Source organism: Martes martes (assembly GCF_963455335.1).
Source record: "Martes martes genome assembly, chromosome: 8".
Lineage (NCBI taxonomy): Eukaryota > Metazoa > Chordata > Mammalia > Carnivora > Mustelidae > Martes > Martes martes.
Window position 1 is genome coordinate 85,198,996 of NC_137895.1, and position 24,334 is coordinate 85,223,329.

Consider the following 24,334-nt stretch of genomic DNA (forward strand, 5'->3'; position numbering starts at 1 on the left):
CATGTAAGTTGCACTGTAAGCTCCTGGCCCTCTATAAGCTCCTTGGAGTCTCCAGGCTCCTGGAGCTAAGCCAAGGGCACAGATCTGGATGAGAATCCCAACTCTCCAAAATCTGTTTCTTCACCTAGAAAAGGGGCCTAAGAATACTTAGCCCAAATGGATGTTGGAGGATGAACTGAGATCGTCTGTGCAGAGGGTCTTATATGAACTCTGTAAATGGGGACTTTTCATGAGCCTATCCCGACAGGGATATGATGCAAAGCCTGCCTCGTTCCCTGCCCCTGCTGGATGTTCATCCGTAAGGAACCCTGAGGCCCAGGCTCCTCCCTGTGGGGTCTGGGCAGTGGGGGCACCCTGCAGACCTGACTGTGACACCCACCAACCCCGCGCTCAGGGGACCCCTCCTCTTCAACCTGCCCCCCACCAGTTGCCCACCAAGCCTTCACCCCAGAGGGAGAAAGGGGTGATTGCAAAAGGAGAGAACCTTCTTTCCCAGTGAGAGAGACTGTGTGCCCGTGTATGGAGGACAGCGGGCAGTGGCCTTCTGAAAACTACAGGAAAAAACTTAGAATACTTATTTTTAAAACACCCTACAACAATCTCAAGTCCTTTGTTATTTTAACATCATGAAAAATGTATTGAGTATAACTTCATTTGCTCATGACATTATCGTGTTTGGTATTTTTAGAAATGGACGGGCTTGGAAAAAAATGAAAAAAATTCAGGAAATACCCTCCTTCCCACATACATAAATAGGGGTTAAAACCAAAAAAGGCCTCGGGTTACCTCCACCACTGGAGTTAAACCCCACCCCAGCACCCCAGCCCGCCCTTCTCCCCCACTTGTTAGAGCCTCCCAGTGCCCCCAGTGTGCCCTATCTTTCCCCTCGATCCCCTCACCCTTTCTCTCTTGTGGACAGCTCCAGGGGGTAGCGGGGGAAGGGAGAGACAGACCCGGGAGGGTGAAGAAAAGCAGCGGGGTGAACACGCAATGTCCAGGGCCAGAAAGTGAGGAAGATAAAATGGGGGAAAAGCCCATGTCTTTTGAGTTCTCAACGGTGATAGCAAAAACCAAACTAACGGTGAAGATGCTTTGGGAGAATATCTTTTCCTTAAGAAACAAAAATAAAAACGCCTCCAGGAGGCCCAGATCCTGCGGACTGGCTGTGGATGATGTCTGTGGTTGAGGACCGTGGGGACCCGATATGCAACCCCCAGCCCCGCCCCAGGCCCCAGAGCTGACTGCCACCACTCTTTCCATCTAGTTTCTGTGGATCCCAGGGCAGGGAGGCCAGAGCCCTGCTGTGACCTGCGGGAGACCCTCCAGGTGATAAGCCACCCCAAAGCAGCAGCTCTGTCACATAGAATGGTCTCTGCCTCCCTAGCTGGGCTTCAGAGAGGCTCCGGAAATGAAGACAGGCTGTGACTCAACCTCACTTTAGGGAGAAGTTTTCTGCCCTCAGTTGAGGTGGTCTGGCCAACCCGGGACAGAGCGGCCTTCTCTCCATCTGCAGGCTACAAGCAGAGGGCCAGGAAGCCGGCAGCCCAGACTGCTTGAGTTACAGGGAAGAGGCCTGCATTAAACTTGGTGCCCAGAGCAGGGCAGGCTATGAGCAGGACCACAGTCAGAGTTCAAGATTTCTATGGCAGAAGGAATACTTCGTACAGCTTCTCTCTCTTCTAGGATATCTAAAAAGCTACTACCACCTCAGCTCCCAGTCTGAGCCCAGTCAAGAATCTGACCCATCACCATCTGGGTTTTCAGCTTAAATCTCATGGGGGAAAAAACCAACCCATGTTTGTTCCCCAGCGGCTATCCCTGCCGGGCGTCAGTGGGGTCCCTCTCCCGGGGGCTGCACACCCCCCTCTCCCTCAGGCCCCACAGCTCCTACTCACAGCTTCTGGGCTCAGCCCCACCCCGGGCCTGGAAAACCCCCAACCTGGGTTCTTCAGGATGGCCCTGGCTTCACACATTCCTCTCGTGGTCCCACGATGCGCCTGGATGTTGGATGTTGGGTCTGGAACACATGATGTGGGCCACGTTGGGTAGAGATGGAGCTGCAGCTTGAACTGGAGGCTTCTCCCGCCAGAACTGCCAACGGGCAGCCCCGCCCCCCACAAAGGCCTGATTCAGAGGGAGGTGACCTCAGTGCTGAGGGGAGGGAGGGAGAGGAAGGGAGGAAGACCAGAGCCTCCTGGGCCCTCCTTCAGTGGGGGTGGGGGGCTGTTGGCAGCAACCAGGGACAGGAAAGGGGGAGCAGCTGCTCAGAGGGCTCTGGGTAACCTGGGGACAGGGCTGGCTCAGCCTGATGGCTGAAAGAATCTGGTGACTTGGTCTCTTCAGCCCAGGCAGTCACAGGGCCCCAAAGAGAGCTGACTGTCCCAGCCTTTCCGTGGGTCAGGGCAAGGAGTAAGGTCTGCAGCACCCACCCTCTGCCTAGCCAGGGAGCAGCCAAGACCCCTCGCTGAACTCTGGGCCCAGGCCTGGGAGGAAGGGACTAGAGAGGTGGCAGCAAGCCTGTCTTCCTCGCTCCCTCGCTCCCTCATCCCGGCCCTTAGCCAAGGACTCTGGGCCCTGATGAGCCCCTCACTCACCAGCTGTTCCCCCCAGAGTCCTCTAGGGACAGAAGCCAGGGACCAGGAGGTGGGGGAGGGTGGGCAGCTGTGGGAAGGCAGAGATGGAGAAGCTCGCTTTAATAGCAGAATCATCCGTAACAACAACCGTTTCCCCCCTGCTCCCCCCATCCCCCAGCTGCTTTCTGGAATCCCCGTCACACCCAAGAGTCCACTTGTAAACAACGACTTCTGAACCCAGAGCAAACACTCCTTTCCAGACATATCAGCCCGGGGCTGCTGTGGGTGTGGGGAGGGAACAGAGGGACTGGTGCCCCAGGGCATTCCTGGCCTGAAAGTAGCCACCTTAATCCCGGCCCAGAGCATCCTTGAGCCCAAAGAATTCCAACTGGTCTCCTCCCCCCTCAGTGAAAGAGGACAGACAAGAATTTCCTTCCCTCCTCCTGACAACTGGCCCCAGGACACAATAGCCCCACTGAGAAGCATGTGTCCATGGGGAAGGGGCCCTGTGGCCCCGTCCAGCTTCCTCTTCACAAGCACTGCAAGAACCTCCATCCCTTAGTGTGGGTTCTTTCTGACCCAAAGTAGGATCAGTCCCCCAGCCCGCCCAGGCAGGCAGGAGGAAGGGAGGTCATGTTGAGCCCCAATACCCCTTACCTCCCCTCTCCCGGCCCACAGCATAACCCAACAACAAAAAAAGGAGCTGCTGGAGGTGGGGAGAGGGAAGGGGCTCAGAACACAGACACTGCGGGTAGCCAAGTCCCCACTGACCAAAGCCTAGCTGGGCCCATTCTAGCCAGCAGGCAGTGGGAGAGTCTGGTCCCAACACTGCAATTTACTTCCTGTGTTGCTTTAGGCAAATCACTCAGTCTCTCAGGGACAAGTTCCTTTGGGCCAAATGGAAGCTGTTGTAGAACACTGGTTCTCAAAATATGGTCCAGGGACCCTGACGTTCTTCCAAGGAATTCACAGAGTTGAAACTATTTTCATACTACTACTAAGACATTATTTGCTTTTTTAACTCTCATTCTCTCATGAGTATACAGTGGCATTTTCCAGAGACCACATGATATGTGATATCACAACAGACTGAATATAGAAGCAGATATGAGAATCCAGCTGCCTTTTATTAAGTCAGACATGACATATATGCAAGAACATATATGCCATTCTTTTCAGGTTTTTTTTTTCCCTTGGAAAATATATAGTTACTTTTCATAAAATATGTTCACATACAATGGATTTATTATCTTAGTTAATTAAATGTTTAAAACTCTCAGTTCTAATTTATATGACAGTACATGTCAAAAGGTATAACGTATATAAACCAAAGCTCTTTGGGGTTCCTCAATTTTTAAGAGGTTGGAAGGGTCCTCAGGCCAAAATAGTTTGAGAATCACTTTTCTCGAAGTGTTGTCCAGTAGAACTTTCTGTGATGATGCAACATTTATTCTGTGCCATCCAATATGGTAGCCACTAGCTACATGTGGCTATTGAGCCCTTGAAATGAAGCTAGTTCAGGGTGCCTAGGTGGCTCAGTTGATTCAAGTCTGCCTTCAGCTCAGGTCATGATCCCAGGAACCTGGGACTGAATTCCTGCTCAGCAGGGAGCACACTTCTCCCTCTCTCTCTTTCCCGCTCCCACACTCATGCCCTCACGTGTCTTCTCTCTCAAATAAATAAATAAAATCTAAAAAAAAAAAAAAAGAAGAAGAAGAAGAAGAAAAAAAAGAAATGTAGCTAGTTCAACTGAGAAAATGAATTTTAAGTTTAAACAACCACATGCAGTTTGTGGTTACTGTCCTGGATGGTACAATTCTAGAAGATCCCTGGGATTCCCTGACTTGAGCCTTCTAGGTCAATGCTTTTTTCCACAGAGTCTAGAGGTTGAGGATAGGACAGGACGGGGCTTGACACTCATTTCTGTCTTCAGGCTTTTGCTCACACTGTTTCTTATTCTGTCCTCACCGAAGGAAAGCCACCCCAGCCAGCTCATCAGCACGGTCAGTACGGCCTGGCACTCCCACCAAGGTTAACTGTTCGAGTTGCTCTCTTATCCTCTAAGGGCTGCTTCACACCCACTCCACTCTCCTCCATCGCCTGCCCTCCTTTCCCCAGGGATTAGAGCCAGCAGAGGGAAAACCCCTAAAATCTGCCACTGTCCTCCCAGCCCCATCAGAACCCTTGTACCTCCCCCTCTCCCCTTCTCCTCCTGGTACAGCAGACCGACTGCCACCTTCCCAGGCAAGACCAGTCCTTTCTGCCCTGGCCCATCCCCACTTAGGTCTTCAGTATTTACCTCCTCAAGGGACCTTTCCCATCCGCCGTTAAAGCTTCTCAAGCGTCTTTCATCTACAAAATAATTTCCCCCTGACATTTCCCCAGACAGTGCCCTCTTCTACCCTTCCAATTCAAACTTCTAGAACCAAACAAAACAAAACACCCAGCCTCACTTCTCACTCCTTCCTCGACTCAGTCCAACATCAGCAGTTAACTGCCTCAATGCTCAACCCAAACAAGGTTTTTCCACCCCCGTCGCCTTCTGAGGCACAAGTGCCCCTGGTGGCCACTTCCTCCTGGACTTTTTTTTAAAGCTTCGAGACAGTTCACATCCCCTATGACTCACCCATTTAAAGTGTGCAATCCAGTGGCTCATGGTGCAGTCACAGATCTATGCCATCGTGACAACTGTAGAATATTTTCATTACCCTTTAATTAACACCCCCTCGCCCCTGAACTAATCTGTTTTCTGTCTATAGATTTCCCTCTTCTGGACACCTCAGATGAGTGGACTCAAACAGGTGGTCTTCGTAACTGGCTTCTGTCACTTGCCTCATGTCTGCAAGGCGCAGCCATGCTGATGCGCAGATCAGCACTACGTTCCTTTTGCTGTCCCAATAATATTCTGACGAATAATTGATGTGCCATCAGGTGTTTATCTCTTCATCTGTTGATGGACATGTTTCCACGTTTTGGCTCTCAGGAGTAGCGCTGCTGTGAGCGTTCGTGTGCAAGTTTTTGTGTGGATGCAATTTTCACTTCTCTCGGGTGTGTTTACTCAGGAGGGGACTTGCTGGATCACGTGGTAAGTTTAGGTTTACCTTTTGGAGGAACTGCCACATTGTTTTTCAAAGGGAAGGCACCATGTATGAGGGTTTCCATTTCTCCATGTCCTCAGCACTGGTTACTATCTGATTCTCGAATTCTAGTCACCCGAGTGTGAAGTGATCCCTCATGAAGGAAATGGTTTATATTTCCCTAATTAAGGATGTTGAGCATCTTTTCATGTGCTTAATGGCCATTTGTATATCTTCCCTGGAGGAATGTCTATTTAGATCTTTTGCCCATTTTTTGTTTATTGGGTTTTTAAAAAAATCAACTTATAAGGATTTTCTATATATTTTGAATACAAGTCTCTTATAATAAGATATATGACTTGCAAATATTTTCTCCTATTCCATAGCTTGTCTTTTCACTTTCTTGATGGTGACCACCTTCTCCTGGATGACTTTTGTCTGGTCTATGATCCTTCCCCTCTCCCCCCAGCCATCTTGCGTCTCTACTTCTATGTATATGTGTGTGTATTTTAAAACTTTGGTTTTGTATGGTTGTGTATACACATACACAACTTTAAAAAACACAGACACAGCAATGTTCTCACTGTTCTACAACTTTCTTCAGAAGAACAATTAAAAAAAACAAAACCCGGAACCACAGACTTTGTTTGGATCTCCAGTTTTTCCACTGATGTCCTTTCCACTGATGTTCTATTCCAACATCTAATCCAGGATCCCACATTGTACTTAATCACCAAATCTTATTCTCCTATGATTCATGATAGTTCCTCAGTAGTCTTTCATGACCTTGACATTTTGGAAGGGAACTGATCAGGTCAGTATTTTGGACAGTGTTCCCTTATTGGGATTTGTTTGATGTTTTCTCCAGTGAGACTGAAGTTATTAATTTTTGAGAAAGAATACCGCAGAGGTGATGTGCCCTTCTCAGTGCATTGTATCAGGGGGTATAAAGTTGAGATGTTTTAGGACTGATGAGATTAACCTTGAGCACCTAGTTAGGTGGTATCTAGTGGGTTTATCTGTTGTAAAATTACTATTTTTCCTTTTGTAATTAGAAACCAGTTTGGGGGGCAATACTTGGTGACCATGCAAATACCCTGTTTCTGCTTCAATTTTCACCCACTAATTTTAGGATTCACTAGTAGATCTTGCTTACAGCAATTACTGCAGTGTCCTAATGATAATTTTTGATTTCCCTTATTCCTTATACATTTATTAACTAGAAATTTTCTATAAGGAAGAGCTGTCCCTAGGGGTGCCTGGGTGGCTCAGTTGGCTGGGCACCTGCCTTCAGCTTGGGTCATGATGGATCGAGCCCCATGTCAGGCTCCTGCTCAGCCAGGAGCCTGCTTCTCTAAATCTCCCTACTTGTGTGCTCTCTCTCTGTCAAACAAATAAAATCTGAAAAAAAGAAAAAAAGGAAGTCCCTTCTCTGCCACTGATTTACTTAATTACACATTTATATTAGCATGGACTCATAGATATTTTATTCATTGGATTAGAATCCAATATTATCGGGACGCCTGGGTGGCTCAGTTGGTTAAGCGGCTGCCTTCGGCTCAGGTCATGATCCCAGCGTCCTGGGATTGAGTCCCACATTGGGCTCCTTGCTCCGCAGGGAGCCTGCTTCTCCCTCTGCCACTCTGTCTGCCTGTGCTCGCTCGCTCTCTCTCTCTCTCTCTGACAAATAAATAAATAAAATCTTTAAAAAAAAAGAAGAATCCAATATTATCATCACTTATTTCATTGCTTAAATTCCAGCTTTGATCATTAAGAACTCTTTCTGGTCGGTTCCTCCTCTTTCCACATGCCTCCATTTAAAAAAAGTTATTTACTGGGCACCTGGGTGGCTCAGTTGGTTGGGCGTCGCCCTTTGGCTCAGGTCATGATCCCACATCAGGCTCCCTCTCTCTCTGCCTCTCCCCTTCCCGCCCCCACATGCGCGCTCTTTCTGTCTGAAATAAATAAATAATATCTTAAAAAACCGTATTTACTTTTGAACATCTGCTTGCTTCCTGGCATCATAAGATATTCCAGACTAATCTTATATTTTCTCTGCCATAATCACTTTTCCAAGGAGCTCCACCAGAGCAATCCTCTTTCTAAAACCGTACCTCTGATTGTGTCCCTATTGCTTCAAACCTTCCCATGACCTCTGATTGCTTTGGGGACAGACCAAAGTCCTCGACACAGCGTGGAAGCCCAACCCTGGCCCCAGAGCAATTCCCCTGCAAAGCTGTCCTGAATGGACTCAGTCCACACTGACTGCAGCTTCTTGAGGCGCCTTCCGCAGGAGCGGTGTCTCCAACCATCATGCGTCCTGTTCTCTAGTCCTCCCCCATGAGGAAGAGGGGACGTCCCATGTTGTTAGAAGGGGAGTTCCCTGAGGAGGAGCCCTGCCTGCATTTCTGTGCTCCCCCACACTTTCTGCCAGCGAAGCCCCAACCCTGGTCACCTCCTTTTCTTCCAGACAGAGTAAGACCAGAAAGAAGGGATGATGGGCTCCTCAGCTTCTCTTAAAGACCCCCAACTGTCCCCGCCCAAATGGCTCTGAGGACCCAGAGGACAAACCACGGGAGAAGTGAGCAAGGGACATTTTCAGCTTTGTCCCTAACATTGATAAGACCTTATCCGAGCCCTCAACCCACTCCCAGGCCTCAGCGACTCCCTCTGGCAAATGGGACTAATCTGTTCGTTCTGCAGATACTTCCAAACAGATCACTCAGAAGGAGGCATGAGGCTGGGGACTTGGGGGCAATTCAGAGCTGGGTCAGCATTTCTGGCTTCTTGGGGCGTTCAGTCTAGTAGGGGACATAATACATGCGGGTCATAGCTGTATAGCAGAGGACATGGCCAGAGAGACGACTTCTGGAGAACTTTAAAAATCAGGAGAGAAAACATTAAGCTGCAGCTACAACCATTTTTCAGAATGTAAGGCATCAAGTGCGCGGAGACTTTATAGACCGGTGGGGTTTAGGTACAAGGGAATGGCAAAGGGGGTCATTCTAGGCAAAAGGAAGGCAGAAACAGAAGGAGGCAGAAATCTCTGGGTCTGGATGGAAACGCAGTGACTCAGTGCAGCTGGACTCAAGGGCATCTGAAGGTGAGTGTTTCCCAGTCCCCTGGCCCATGCCAGTTACTAACTCCTCTCCTATCTCCCAACCCAACAGCAGAGTCAGCATATTTTCAATACCCGGGGTGTAACCAGAGACACGTGCTGGATCCCACAGGAAGAGCTGAGGCACAGAGGCTCCTGGAGGCAGTCATGGAGGCGACTGCTGAGTTGACTACTGGAACGTCAGCTCTCTGCTCTCAGATCCAAGAGGAAGAGGGCCTGGGAGGCCACACGGCCAGCGGGCTCTCGGGCTGCACCTGCTGGCTATGCCGTCCCAGCCCCCAAGCTTGGCCCCCTGTACTCACTCCCCCAGGTTCCTATCCTGGCCTCTTTCTTCAAAGAGAATAGGCTCTGGCCGGCCAAGTGCCTTCCACGTCCAGGCAGATTCAGTGTTGACTCAGTGGGTGCCATGTGGCCAGAGCATGGAGATGACCTCGGCTGCCAGCTCTGGCAGGAAGCAAGCAGCCTTCTCTGGGAACAGAGAGTAGCTCTGGCTCACCCACAAAGCCCTAACTGGACTCTGCTCTTACTTGTGCCCACAAGTGGGAGTGAGGCTTCCTGGATTCCGGTTCTTGCTTGGCCTCACTGAGTGACTAGTGACTAGAACTAGTGACTAGTGACTAGAACCCTTCTGGGACTCAGTTTTCCTATCAGTAAAGTGGGGTGAACTCGCTCTAACTTTTCTTGCAGGGCACAGAAGGATGAGATCATGTCTGGAAAGGGACTGCAGCTGGGAAGACAGATCCCCTTGTGTGGGGTAGGGGGTTGAAGATGAGGAATTCAGCAGGGCTTTTAGGGAGAGGTCTTGTTTTTGTTTGCTTGCTTTTAAGATTTTATTTGAGAGAGAGACAGAACAAGCGTGGGGAGGAGCTGAGGGACAAGCTGACTCCCTGCTGAGCAGAGAACCTGATACTGGACTCGATCCCAGGACCCCGAGATCATGACCTGAGCCGAAGGCAGACACTTAACCAACTGAGCCACCCAGGTGCCCCAAGAAGCCCTTGGTTTTGATTCTGTCTTCCTCCTATAGGACCCATGGGCTTCCCAGGAAAGCGGGGGGTGGGGGTGGGGAGTAGGCAGAGGAAGGGTCAGCGAACTTGTAAGCTTTTAGCCTTTTTCTGGGCCCAGGGACAGGAAGTGAGGTGCCGTCTAGAGAGGAAGTGAGAAGCAAACACCCCCCAACTTCCCTTCAGCCTACAGGGGAAAGGAAGGCTCTGGCTTCGGGAGCCTGCAGGCCCTGAGCTGGGGAGAGAAGGCAGTGGGGTGGGGGTGGGGAGGAGGCATCAGCAGCACCATCTGGCAGAGGAGGGGGTTTCTTGTCTTGGACATAATAAAACTCAAGGGGCCTAGGACATCCCACAGACTGGGAGAGGGGGGAGAAGAGAAGCCACAGAAGTCAAGTTGAAAAACCCAGCTTTCCAGTTCACATGGCACTATACTTACAGGCCTGGCCGCAGCCTTCTGCCCTACCCGCCCCCTCCCCAGCTTTCTGCTGTGCCATGCCACATGCCTCCCCACAGTACCTGCACACTCCCACACACCCCAAGGTGGCCCAGGGCCTCGGATTACTTGCTCTTATGGCATATGCCCTTTCTTTGTAGGCTGCATCATAGCTGTGGCTCTGTAACTGCTGAAATATTTGATTAAGGTAGCCTTTTGGGATCACCCCTGTACCCCCAGAGTCTAGCACAACACCTTGCACACAGTGACTGTTGAGAATGCCTCAGAGGCTGATTTTGGCCTAAACCTTGGCACCTGAATGAAGTTTAGAGTACGAAGGTGAACAAACCTTGCTCAAGGCCTGGCGTCACTGGGTGACCCTGGGCCGGGCAGTAAAGATCAGAAACCCAAGAACTGACAGGTGGCAGGAGAAATCCATGCCCACCCAGATACTGCTAACAGGTAAGAGAGGAAAGACAGTGTATGCTATCTGCTATCTTTTGGATAAGGGAGACGAATAAGAGTAGGCACTTATATTTGTTTTGTGTAAAGACATTCTTGAGGGATAGGTGAGAAACTGGTAAGTGACTATCTGCGGAGGGAAAAGGGGGTGGAAGTGGGAGCACAATTTCTCAACACAGACCCTTCTGTATCAGTTTGATTTTTGGACTTTATTTCTTAAAAAGTCTAGTGAAAAAATAAAATATAAAACTTAAAAAAAAATGTTAGAAGGAACCACCACCTGCCTAGGTGATTTCTAAAGCCCCTCCCAGCTGGGGCGATCTACTCTCCTCCCCTAGGAGGAAGTGGGGAACAGGCCCTTGGAACAAGGGAGAAGTGAGGAGGTCTGGCTAGATGAGCGTGGGGACTCTGACCAGAGGACACCGGTCTTCACTCCCTCTCCCCCTGGGCTAGGAGAGAGGTCCTGCCACCCCCAGCCTGTGGTGAGGCAAGGTAGCACAAAGACTGTGTGGAAGCTGGTCAGGGCCCTTTCCTCCTGGGTAAGAGCTGAGTTCATTCTAGATCCCAAAGGGCAGGGGCAGAGGTGGGTGGTAGGGCAAGGGGAGACTTTGGGGCAGGTGGGAGGAAGTTGGGGTAAAGGACACCAGGAGGTTGCTGCAGCTGCTGTGGGCAGGTTCTGGGGGTGTCTCAACAGATCCTCACACAAAAGGACCAATTACAGCCCCCACATCAAGCCAGCTGGGGGTGAAATGAATCAGCCCATAGGAACAATGACTGCTGAGAACCCTAGGGCCACACCCCAGGAGTTCTGGGGCCCCTCACAGTCCCATCGAGGAAAAAACTCATCATTTTTCTACCCAGAGGGTCAGTGGGGAGGGACCATTTCAAGCCTTGCATGAGAGTGAGAACCGCGGAGCAGCACCGCAGCAGCACCCACCACCGCTCCGGCCTTGCAGGCATCAGTGTGAGAAGCAGAATGGGGTCGTCTCTCCTTTTAAAATATCTCTCTAGATAGAGACAGAGATATTTTAAGAAGCCTAGTGACTACTGGAGATCTCCCAGAGCTGAAGGACCGCCATAAGGGTCCAGGGAGCTGTGCTTGCCTGGGCTCTCCTCAGTGGCTGCTCGACTTTTAGAAATCAGTAATAACAGCAGTGATAATTCACCTTAATAACAGCCTGGCCTCCTCGGGCCTCTTTCATCCGTGTAGCTCCCAGAGCTGGGAAAACCGAGCAGGTGCCACACCCCAGTGATGAGGTGTCATTAATCCATCCACACAGACTGGGAAACTGAGGCGAAGGGAAGACTTCCCCTCACACGCAACTAAGGCTATAGGAGCTGAGGGCCGCTGGGCAGTGAGGAACTGGAGGAGCTGGCTTCCTATTGGCTGTGTTTTGGGAAGTTGTGGAAGACGGGTGGGGGAGGCTCTCCCTCCAGAGTCAGCAGGGTCTGGGTTTAGGATGAAGGTGAGGAAGACCCCTAGATGTGTCCCAAGCCCCCTCCCTAGGCTGCAGCAGGGCTTGGGGTGGTGGCCTTGGCTTAGGATTTGGGGCCTCTGATCTTGAGCCCACACGCTCACCCTGCCAAAGTATGGCAAGGCAGGCCAACAGCTGCTTTGGGCATCTCCGCCGTCACTGCATCACTTGCGGGCACCATGGGGTAAGTGAGGGCTCAGTCCTCCAAACGGGCCCACGCCGCAGGCACCGCCGTCTGTGAAGCGCGAACAGGGGGCACCTGCAGCTGGCGGTGGGGGGGGAGGGTGTGTGAATCCGATCAAAGACATGTCAAGAAGTGGGGAGACTACTTCCTAGGGACCTGAGCCCATCTCTGCAGCCCCCTTCCAACTTTGACACCGATCTCAGAATAATGAGATCCTTCTTATAGCAAGAGCAGGGGAGGAGAGGCAAAGTCGCAGGAGCCTAACAATCTATTCTCACTGTGACCATGGAGGGAAGCAGCGGAGACTCAACACGTGGATGGGAGGGGAAAGCCAGAGACGTGCGCCTGTGCGGAGCCATCCCAGCCTACTGTGTCCCTGGTACTGTGAGAGATGCTGGAACAGACCCAGTCTCAGCTCTGGGAAAACCACAAGGGCCAAGGCAGGCACCAACCAATGACCTTGTCCTCCCACCTTCCAGGGCAAGGCCTGGGGAAAAACAAGGGTGTTGTTCGAAGGGATCTGAAGTTATTTTTCCTCAGCATGGCAGATCTGACCAGAGCCCCTGGGGAGGCCCTGAGATGACACCTGACCCTCCAAGGGTCCAGCTCTCCACAATCTCAGGTTCCAGAACTGCCCTTTCTGCTTTAATTCAGCCAGGCACTTCATGCCTGAGAAATTAAGGCTGAGTGGGATCATGCAACACACTAGCCCAGGGTCAGGAGCCCCGCCACTGACACTCATCATTGTATGAATCACTTCCCCCTCTGGACTCTAGTTTCCCCATTTTTAACACCAGGGCGTTGGACTAGATGTCTCTAGGATTCCTTCCAGCCTATGACTCCAGTGTTGTTTTGATGTGGTGGCAGATCCCAGATTGATTTACATAAATTTGCATGTTCAATCAGAAATCCCAAACTCCAAGTATAGAAAAATCCAATCAGTCCATTAGTGCAGCCAGACTGGGGCTGCAGGAGCCTGCCAGGTTCGGGTGAGGATTTTCAAAAGCAGGCTGTGGTGCTGGTGGTGAACCGGGGGAGGAGCTGGGAGGAGCAGGGTGAGAAGTGTTGTTTGTTCTGAGAGATGCAGTTCTGGTGACCCAGAGCCGATGGGGCCAGGGTCCCCTCTTCAGCTACCGGGCAAGGGTCCATTCTCCTCCTGCTTCTAACGGGGCCTCTGGCTGGCCAGCTTCGGAGCCACACCCCAAGAGGAAACAGCAGCCTCTGCCTAGCAACAGCCGCATCCTTCACTCTGACAGGGACTCCACCATTAACCACTTTCTGGGAAACTGACCTCCCTGGGAGCTTCCATTTTCCATTCCAGGGGCTCCTCGCAGTGAGGAAGGTTTCCTTGGGGTCTAACCTAAACACCTTCTGTGGCAGCTTCAGTCCATGGACAGCAGGGCCCAGGGAAGAGGGGTCCCCAGGCCCGGGAGAGCTAGCAAAGGGAAAAGCAATGCAGACAGTGTGTCCCACATCCAACCAATCCCACAGCCTCTCTAACCACCAGCTCCTGGAACATCCCTCCTGGCACCTGGGAGATCAAGGATGAAAACAAACAAGGAAAACGTGAAGGCCTTTGGCTCCTGGGCTAGAGAGCAAGTCCCAACCTGGAGAGCCTGACTCCTGAGAAACCATAGCCCCAGGAGGGAAGGAGGCTGGGAAAGGTGGGGCTGGGGCAGTCTCTACCTGCTGTCAGGCTGCCATGGAAAGGCCCCGAAGGCTGGCTGGGCTGGGTGAGGCCAGCAGGGAAAACTCCTTAAGCCCACTGCCTGGGCACTGGAGGGTGGGAGTGCACAGGTGAGGTGAGTAGGGCCAGGGAGGGAGATGGCCATGGACAATGGGGCTCTCATCCTCTTCTCATAAGAGGGTGGATGAGTGTACTGTGTTCCCTGGCTCAGATCCTAAAACAAGTCCCAACAGCTGAGATGCAAACTGTCTCCTGGGAATCTGCTTACCCGGCTGGCCCTTGGCTGCCTACCCTTCTCTCAACTCCTCCCCAAAGGCCCAACTCAAAGACTTGCCTGCCAGGGTATCTCAGCAGAGACCTTGATGGGTGGGCCAAACCCCAGCCAGCAAGAGTTCATACCCCAAGCCACCAGGGGTGAGCAAGACAATGGCTATTCTTAGGCAGAATAAAGGAGTCTGCAACCCTCCACCCAAGGTTCTAGTGCTAAGTTACTGTTATTTCAAACTGCATCAGCCAACACCTACCTCCTCAAACTAAGTCACCCAGCCAGGGGACCTTTCTCCCTTTCAGATTCACTTATCAGTGGAACCACACAATGTCAAAAAGCGAAAGGGAATGTTAGAGCTTTCCAGTACAACGGCTGAATTTTACAGATGAGGGAAAAGAGCCCCAGAGAGGCAGACTGTCTGGGCCAAAGTCACACAGCAAGCTGGGAAGAGCAGGGACCAGGGCTTCTGACTCCCAGTCCACAGGGACAGGAGCCTGGTCCTCATACACATTGGTTTCTGCGTATTGTGGAACAACCTTCTTCCCTGCAACCCAGGTCATCTGCCTCTCCAGGTTCCCACTCTGTTCCAGAGACCGAAGCTGAAGAAAGATGCTGGAGGGCCTGAGCCACCTTATGCACAGACCACAGACTTTGAAAACAAAGTTGAACTATGTGCAACTATCTCCCCAGACAGGAATACACATGTTTCTCTGAAGCAAGAAACCCACTAAACTAGGTTGTTCCTAGAAAGACAGGGAACCCATATGAGTAGTGAATTTTGTGTCTCCCTTCCTGAAAGACAAGCGGTCTTGCAAGACAGGGTCTGCAACAAGGCAGCTGGGCTGGGTTCATTTTCCCCATTAAGTACAGACCATAGAATGGTTAGACATTGACTTCCTCTCTACTGTCTCCCAGTATCATCCCTGTCCCAGGCATCTGCCTCCAGCCACTACTTCTGGCAGACAGTTGTGCTTAGGCAGGAGGACCCGAGGGGAGGGAGAGAGCGGTTGGGAGGGCATAAGAGGGATTTGCCTTTACAGCCGGGAACCCATCAGTCTAAGACCCCTGGTTCCTCAGAAGGACTAGCATTTAAGTAGCAGCTGGCAGGCTGAGTGGATAGTGCTGAGAATCTGGAAAACCAAGCCTGCGGGAGGTGAGGGACCTCTGCGCCCCTGGGGCAGTGCCAGGGCTGGAGACCTAGGATCTTGAGTCCAGAATAAGGAAAAGGGGGCTGGGGTTCGGTGAGCCGCTTTTCTAGTCGGCCTAGGCCAGGGGAGTGTCGGGCACAGATAAATTCTCTGCATTCTTCTGGCACCGCAGCCAGGACCCAGAGAGGCTTTTTTGCAGGCGCTGCCCTGGCCCCACACCCTGCCCAACCCTTCTCCCTCCCTCAGCCTCTCTTCAGTGTTCAGTCTGCCGCCCCCCCCTTCCTTCTCACAGCCCCTCAAAGCCACCGAAGGATTGTTCCTAGAGACCCTGATCTCTCCGCCTCTCTCCATCTTCCCCACGCCCTACCGCCCCAGGCCACGGGGACTGCAAGGAGGGCGAAGAGGAGCCCAGGGCTCGTCTCCGCGCCTGCGCTTTGGGGAGAGTCTCCCTCCCCGCACCCCGCCAGATCCCCCCCCAACCGCGCAACAACCCGGCACCGCTAAGCGGCACCCGGACTGTGGGATGCGGGTGGGGTGGGGTGCGCAGCTGGGGCAAGGTCAGTGCTTTCAAAGAAGGAGGGAGACCGGCCCCCGGAACATCCCCCTGTCCCGAAAGTTTCCCTTCCGGGGCCATGGAGTGTGCGCGAGGAGGGCGCGGGGGGCGGGAGGGGGTGGGGTGGGGGTGGACAGAGTCGCAGCCGGACCCCCACCCCCACCCCCGCCGGGGACAGTGCGGCGGGAGGGAAGGACAGGCAGCGAGGTCCGGGCAGGAAGGCGCGCCGCCCCCTCCGACCCAAAGCCTGCCACAAGAGCCTTACCCTTCAAACCGCCCACCCCCAGCCCACAGCTTACAGACCCTCCACTCGCCGCCCTTTAAATCCCAAGTAGGCCTGGAACTCACCGAAATCAGGTGTTGAGCTGGGCCAGGGCAGGCCGGATCTGCCGGGTCCATGGCCGCGGCTCGGGGGCGGGGGGCAGAAGAAGGGGGGTACTGGGGCCGCCTCTTGATGTCAAGGCTTTAAAGGGGCCAGTGAGCCCCGCCCCTCGCCCTGACCCCGCCTCCCTCCTTCCGTGCAGCCAATCCACGTTCGCCTTGGGTGCGCGCCCCTCCCAGCCCCCGTCCAGATGTTCCCAGGACGAGAGCTAAGTCCGCCCGTCCGGAGAGCGCTGCTTCCTCCCGGGTGGGAAGGACCTCCCCTCCCCCTACACAGAAACGCTCTCTCGGGCCCGGTCGGGTACGGGTTGGTAAACCTCCCGGGTGCCGGGGTTGGAGAAACAGCGATGGGCCGAGCGGGGGTGGAATGAGGGGCATCTATAGCAGAGAAAACTAAGTAGGGGCTCGCGAAGCCACGGGCATGCGCGTCTGCTTCTGTGGGGCTGGGCGTGCACGTGTATATGTGGTTGTGAGCGTTGGTGTTTGTAATATGCCTTCCTGCTTACGTGTTGGGTGTAAATCTATGGGAAGACGCTTGAATGCCTCCTTGGCCTTAAGCGCTCCCTCCTCACTTTTCCTCCTCCGGATCGGGATTAGGTCCTCCCAGTAATACGGGAAACTGGGCGCTGGGAACAGGCTCTGTTGCTTTCAGAGTAGGGCTGGTCGTTTCCTCACAGGAGGTAAGGCTGAGCAGAAGAAAGATAAAACCTTGTTCTCAGCGACTTGCTTTCTTGGTGGGGACGAGTACCTGCCCTGTTGAACTAACCGCGTGCTTAAAAGAAAAAAAGTAAACAGCCCACCTAGACCCCTGCAGGGCCTCAGAGCTCCGTTCAGTACCATTATAATTGGTCCTTGATTAAATATCTATTTGTCCTTGTCTCCATACCGTATGGTCTTCACAATTTGCATGGTGGTGACCAGCCCGTTAATGCAGGTTCTGATGGAGTTATTAGAGAAATACAAAGGGATCCCTAGCCACAGTCTCTGCCCATTTTTATTAAAATAGCTTCTGTTGTGGTGACACAGAATGTATTAACGCATCATATTAGTCCAATAAAGGAACATAAAAGCTGAGGGATCTTGGGGTGCTCAAATCGGCTAGGATTAACCAAGAGTTCCTCTCTGAAGGAGGCTCCCTAATTTAGAATGGGATTTGAAGGGCAGAGAGAACTTGAATAGATTTAGGCACAGTAAGGACACAAGGAGACTCAGGTAGGAAAGAGCAAATTAGCTGCCTGGGACAGTGAGCAGATCACCTTGGCTGGGTGGGAAGTGGAAGTTAGCAGAGGAGATTTTATATGGAGAAGATCAGAATGAGGGTATGGATTTGACAGGATAAGTGATAAAGAAGTTATTTTGTGTTCTTGAGCAAAGAAGTGAGTGCCTGAGGTCAGTTATTACTGGAGCCTAAAAGATGTCATGATGGTTATTCCCACCAGCTCTCTCACCTTTGGTTTAAAACAAATTTTATTGATTGATTTATCCTTAACATACAATAAAATGCACAGATCTCAGGTGTTCTAATTGGTGAATTTCAACAATAATATATACCTATGTAACACTGAAAATAAGATAGTGAGTCGTTACTCCAGAAAATTCCCTCTGCCCCTTTATATGTATTGTTAACTACCCTGCACCTACCACCACCCACCCCCTACAACGTCCTGAATTCTGTCACCATAGTTTTGTCTGTTCTCGGATTTCACATAAGTGTAATCAAATAGTGTGCACTTTTTTTGTGTCTATATTCTTTAGCTTAGTAATGTTTTTCACTAATGTGAATCTATTCTTTTTTATCACTGAGTAATATTTCATTGTATGAATATATCACAATTTGTTTATCTATTCTCCAGTTGACGTATATTTGGGTGTTTCCCAGTTTTGGGGTTATTAGAATAGAGCTGTTCTTGTGCAAATCTCTTCGTGAACATGTTTTCATTTCTGAGGAAGCTCACCTTATCTTTTTTTATTTTTTTTATTTTTTATTTATTTTTTAAAAAGATTTTATTTAGTTATTTGACAGAGATCACAAGTAGGCAGAGAGGCAGGCAGAGAGAGGGGGTGGGGGGAAGCAGGCTCCCCGCCAAGCAGAGAGCCCGATGTGGGGCTCGATCCCAGGACCCTGGGATCATGACCCGAGCTGAAGGCAGAGGCTTTAACCCACTGAGCCACCCAGGCGCCCCTCACCTTATCTTTTTTTAAATTGAAGTATTATTACTGAAATATACTATCATATTAGTTTCAGGTATACAACATAGTGACTCATTTATATATACTGCAAAATGATCACCAGTCTAGTTATCATGTGTCACCAAAGTTAATACAATGTTGACCATAATCCTCATGTTATAAAATATGTCCCCATTACTTATTTATTTTATAATTGGGAGTTTAAACCTCTTGATTCCCTTCATGAATGTTGCCCACCCTCTTACCCTCCGCTTTTCTGGCAACCACCAGTCTGCTCTCTGTATCTATATGTCCCATTTTGTTTGTTTTGTTTTTCAGATTCCATATGTAAGTTAAATCATAGGGTATTTGTCTTTTTTTGACTTATTGGACTTAGCATAATACCCTCAAGGTCCATCCTTATTGCTGCAAGCGGCAAGATTTCATTCTGTTTTATGGCTGAGTAATATTCCACTGTATGTATATGTGTATATGTATTTTATATATATGTATATATATACACACACACACACCCTCCACATCTTATTTATCCACTCATTTATCAATGGATACTTAGTTTGTTCCATATCTTGGCTTGTAAATAATGCTACAGTGAACATGAGGGTGTTTGGTTTTCTTGGAATAAAAACCCGGAGTGGAATTGCTGGATTATAGGGTAGTTCTTTTAGACTTTTTAAGTGACTTCCATACTGTTCTCCATGGTGGCTGCACCAATTTACATTCTCACCAACAGGGCACAAGTGATTGCTTTTCTCTACATCCTTGTCATCACATTTCTTTTTCTTTTCTTTTTTTTTTAAGATTTTATTTATTTATCTGAGAGAGAAAGAGCACAATCAGGAGAAAGGGCAGAGGCAGAGGGACAAGCAGACTTCCCACTGAGCAGAGAGCCCTATGCAGGACCCTGAGATCATGACCTGAGCCAAAGTCAGACGCTTAACCCACTGAGCCACCCAGGTGCCCCAACACTTGTTATTTCTTGTTTTTTTGAAACTAGCCATTCTGTGAAGTGATATCTTATTATGGCTTTGATGTGCATTTCTGTGATGGTTAGGTGATACTGAGCATCTTTCATGTGCTTCTTGGCCATTACTATGTCTTTGGAAAAACGTCCACTCAGACCATCTGCCCATTTTATTTTTTACTTTTTTTGCCCTGCTCCCCACCAATTTTAAATCAGATTTTTTTTTTGTTTTTTCTATTTTTTAAAAAAGATTTTATTTATTTGAGAGAGAGAGAGCACAAGTAGGGGGAGCAGCAGAGGGAGCTGCAGAAAGAGAAAGAGAGAGAAACAGATTTCCTGCTGACCGGGGAGCCCCATGCGGGACTCAATCCCAGGACCCTGAGACCACAACCTGAGTGGAAGGCAGATGCTCAACCAGCCGAGCCGCTCAACCAACCGAGCCACCCAGGTGCCCCTGCTATTCTTTATATATTTTAGAAATTAGCCCCTTATCACATATATGACTTGCAAATATTTTCTTCCATTCAGTAAGTTGTTTTCTTGAGAACTTGCTCTGCTGTGCAAAAAGGTTTTTAGTTTGATATAGTCCCATTTGTTTATTTTTTTGCTTTTGTTGCCCTTGCCTGTGGAGTCAGATCCCCAAAAATATTGGTAAGACTGATGTCAGGGAACTAATCGCTCATGTTTTCTTCGAGGACTTTTATGGCTTTAGGCCTTACATTCAAGTCTTTAATCCATTTTGAGTTGATTTTTTTGGTACGATGTTAAAATAGGGGTTCAGTTTCATTCTTTTGCATATAATTGTACAATTTCCCAAAACAGATTATTGAAGAGATGATCTTTTCCCTATTGTATATTCTTGCCTCCTCTGTTGTAGTTTAATAATCATATTATGTGTGGATTGATTTCTCGGTTCTCAGTTCTGTTCCATTGGCCTTTGTATCTGTTTTGTGACAGTACCATTCAGCTTTGTAGTATAGTTTGAAATCAGGGAGCAGGGAGTGTGATGTTTCCACCTTTGTTCTTTCTCAAGATTGCTTTGGCTATTTGGGGGTTTTTGTGGTTCCATACAGATTTTAGGATTATTTGTTATATTTCTGTGAAAAATGTCATTGGATTGCATTGAATCTGTAGATTGTTTTGGCTAATATGAACATTTTAACAATATTAATTCTTCCAATTCATGAGCAGGGTGTATCCTTCCATTTATTTGTGTCTTCTTCAATTTCATCAGTGTGTTATAGTTTTCGGAGTACAAGTCTTATTACTTCCTCGGTTAAATTTATTTCTAGGTATTTTATTCTTTTGATGTAATTGTGAATGGGATTGTTTTCTTAATTTCTTTCTGATAGTTCGTTATTAGCATTATAAAAACACAACAGCTTTCTGTATATTAAGTGTATATCCTGAAACTTTATGGAATTTATTAGTCACTTATCTTTTTTTTTAAATTTTTATTTATTTATTTGACAGACAGAGATCACCAATAGGCAGAGAGGCAGGCAGAGAAAGAGAGGTGGGGAAGCAGGCTCCCCACTGAGCAGAGAGCCCAATGGGGGACTGCATCCCAGGACCCTGGGATCATGACCTGAGCCGAAGGCAGAGGCTTTAACCCACTGAGCCACCCAAGCGCCCAGTCACTTATCTTTTTAAAAAAGATTTTATTTATTTGAGAGAGAGACAGAGAAAGCATGAGTAGAGGAGGGGCAGAGACAGAAGGACAAACAGACTCCCCACTGGGTGCAGAGCCAGACACAGGGCTTGATCCCAAGACTCCGACTCCACTACCAGAGCCAAAGTCAGACGCTTAACTGACTGAGCCATCCAGGTACCCCTATTAGGCATTTATTCTAATAGTTTTTTGTTTGCTTGTTTTTGTTTAAATATTTTATTTATTTGACAGAGAAAAAGCATAAGAGGCAGAGTGACAGGGAGAAGCAGTCTCCCTGCTAAGCGAGGAGCCCAATGCAAGGGTTCCATGCCATGAGCCTGGGATCATGACCTGAACTGAAGGCAGACACATAATTGACTAAGCCATCATATTCTAATAGTGTTTTGGTGGTGTCTTTAGGGAGCTTGATGATAGTGGCATTTTTTGAAACTTGCAGCATTAATTAATTCTTATTCAGTCATCCAATACTTATTGAATAGGGATCAGAGGGCTAGTCCTGGGTTTACACCAAAATTTAGACATGAACTTTTCCTCACAGGGCTTAAAAAGCCTGTAAGACTCCATGTATCTACCGCATTCCAAAAGCACAGTGTAGAAAAACCTTAATAGTATGCCAAGCATTTCTAACTATTTTGGGATCTTTCCAAATAACTAAATTTTGGGAAATAAACAGACCATCTGGATTTTTTAACTTTTCATTTAGATGTTTACCCTTAAAAAAAAAAAAAACAAACCCACAGCCAGAACATCTGCACTTGTCAGAGCAAGTATCTGCCCTCCTTATTCAAAGGCTCTTGTACATTTGGAAGTTTAGGCGTTCAGATTTTGGCAGATTCACCATACTTTATAAACCTTCATTTTCACTGACAGGAGGTTAATGAGGTATAACTACTATTACCCCATGATCACTTTCTGTCTTTGATGGGGCTTAAGACACTTTAATTCCTCAGTGGTATTATTCACTTAAATTATTAAAAATTATACAGAAGTCCCATGGTTGGTTTTCCAAAAAGATTTATTTATTTTAGAGAGGGAGAGAGAGCAGGAGGGGGGGCAGAGGGAGGGGGAGGGACAGAATCTGAAGCAGACTACCTGCTGAACTCGAAATCCCATGTGGGGCTCGACTTCCCGACCCTGAGATCATGATCTGAGCTGAAACCAAGAGTTGGATGCTCAACTGACTGAGCCACCCAGGCACCCCATCACATATTGTTTTTTACTTGAGTTGTCTGTTATAAAACAGGCTGGGTCTCTTAGGCCTCTTGTTGCTAGAAGCTGCTACTAGTAAAACAGTTTGGTAGCATAGCCTAATGGTGCATGTGGTGCTGATGAGTGACCAGTAGATCACTGCTCCCATCAGTCCTTTGAATGGTTTTAAGCCGGGGGTTGACAGAATCAGAATTGCATTTTAGAAAGATTACTATGGTTGCAATGTGGAGAACGGTTTAGAGAGAAAGCAAGATTGAAGTTGGAGAACAGATAGAAAGTTTTTATAGTAATTGAGGGGAAAAATGAGAAATGATGTACTCTGGACTAGGAAAGTGATAGTGGTGATGGAGAGGAGATCACCTCAAGAAATGAAGAGTAGCACAGTCAGCAGGTCTTGGGCTTGGAAAGGGAGGGAAGCAGAGAGCTAAGCCAAGACTTCCAGACTGGGTGACTTGCAGGTGGGAGGGCCACTCACTAAAATGGGAAACACTGGGCGAAGAGCAGTTTTGGAAGAGGATATGCTCACTTCCAAATATGTTAACACTGAAATGCCTGGGGGATGTCCCAGTGGAAATGTCTGTCCAAGAGGTAAGAGCTTCCCAACTGCTGTCCCTCAGGAAGAGGTTACAGATGTGCTACATATTTTCTTAGCCCTCACGGCAACACGAACTTCCTCGGAAAAGACAGCGGTCTTGGTAAAGTATGTTGCCATGAAAATGCCATCATTCTTTATGTGTGCCACGATATGGAAAAGGTTGGAAAGCATTACTGTTTAAAGCTGTTGGATAAGAAATTCTGAAGCTCAGGAGGGAGATCTGGACTAGAGATAAAAGATTTGTAAAGCACGAGAACATCAGAACATAGTTGGTAACTGCAGCCATGGAGTGGAGATCATGTGAGAAAAAAGAGACTGGAGCAGAACCCTAAGGAAGAGCAACATTAGAGAGGGGCCTCTAGAGAACAAGGAAGACAACTGGCTGAGTGCAGTCACCAGAGCCCAAGGGGTTTCCAAAAAAAAAAAAAAGTAGTTCCTGATATTACTAAGGTCAGGTTGAATCAGGACTGAGACATACCTGCTGACTTTAACCACATCATTGGTGACTTTGGCAAAACCAAATTTTGAAGGGTTGAGAAAGATACACAAAGTAGGGAGTATTTAAAACTTTTTCAAGAATTTTGACTATGCTATAAGGGACAAGTCAGGCAGGTGCACGGGGCAAAAGGGGAGGAGAATTCTTTTAGAAAGCTATTTTTAGAAAGATACTGCTTAATTTTAAAACATTTAAAATTCATTATTTTTGAAAAGTACCATGTGTATATGGTTAACAAATCAAATAACACAAGAGCAATTATGTGCTGCATTTCCCACCTCCAGTAATGAGCCATTTTAACTTTCCAGTTGATTCTTCAATATGAATCAGTTGATTCTTCAATATAAGTATGCTCATAACTGCTATTCTTTGATCTTTCACTTTTAGATGTTTTATTACCTCCTATGTATATATTCTTTTTAAGAGGTACAAAAGTGGAATCTTACTATTCATACTGTTCTGCACCTTACATCTTGCACTTAAAATACCTTGGAGACCTTTCTGTTTTTAACATACATAGATCTATCTTGTTCTTTTTAACAACTGCATAGTAATCCATTTATGGCTGTACCATATTCTTTGTTTCCTACTGATGGGCATTTAGATTGTTGCCAGCTTCTCACTTTCATCAGACAACTGTAATGGATAACATTGTACATACATCCTTGCATTATTTCTGTGAGCATATCCACAGAATAAATTCCTAGCAGTGGAATTCTTGGGTATGTGCAGTGTACGTTTTGATAAATATTGACAAGTTGCCTTCCACACGGTCATGCTAATTTACCATTCCCACTAACAGGGTGTAAGAATACCTACCTCCCCACATTCTCACCATCACTGTT

The 24,334-nt window shown here is 48.6% G+C and overlaps 1 protein-coding gene across 4 annotated transcripts in view; it reads right to left on the bottom strand.

Moving 5' to 3' along the window:
* Positions 1 to 16,394, bottom strand: part of NCKAP5L (NCK associated protein 5 like) — a 30,284-nt gene extending 13,890 nt beyond the window's left edge. For 3 of the 4 annotated variants that reach the window (XM_080811053.1, XM_080811054.1, XM_080811052.1), the window contains exons 1-2: positions 16,331 to 16,394; positions 1,940 to 2,017 (exon numbers count right to left, since the gene is read on the bottom strand). In XM_080811053.1, coding sequence (XP_080667179.1) covers positions 1,940 to 1,973 — 34 coding nt within the window. In that variant the 5' untranslated portion in view covers positions 1,974 to 2,017; positions 16,331 to 16,394. The remainder of the gene's footprint in view (positions 1 to 1,939; positions 2,018 to 16,330) is intronic. The other variant, XM_080811055.1, reaches the window with a different exon arrangement.
* Positions 16,395 to 24,334: the final 7,940 nt, after the last annotated feature.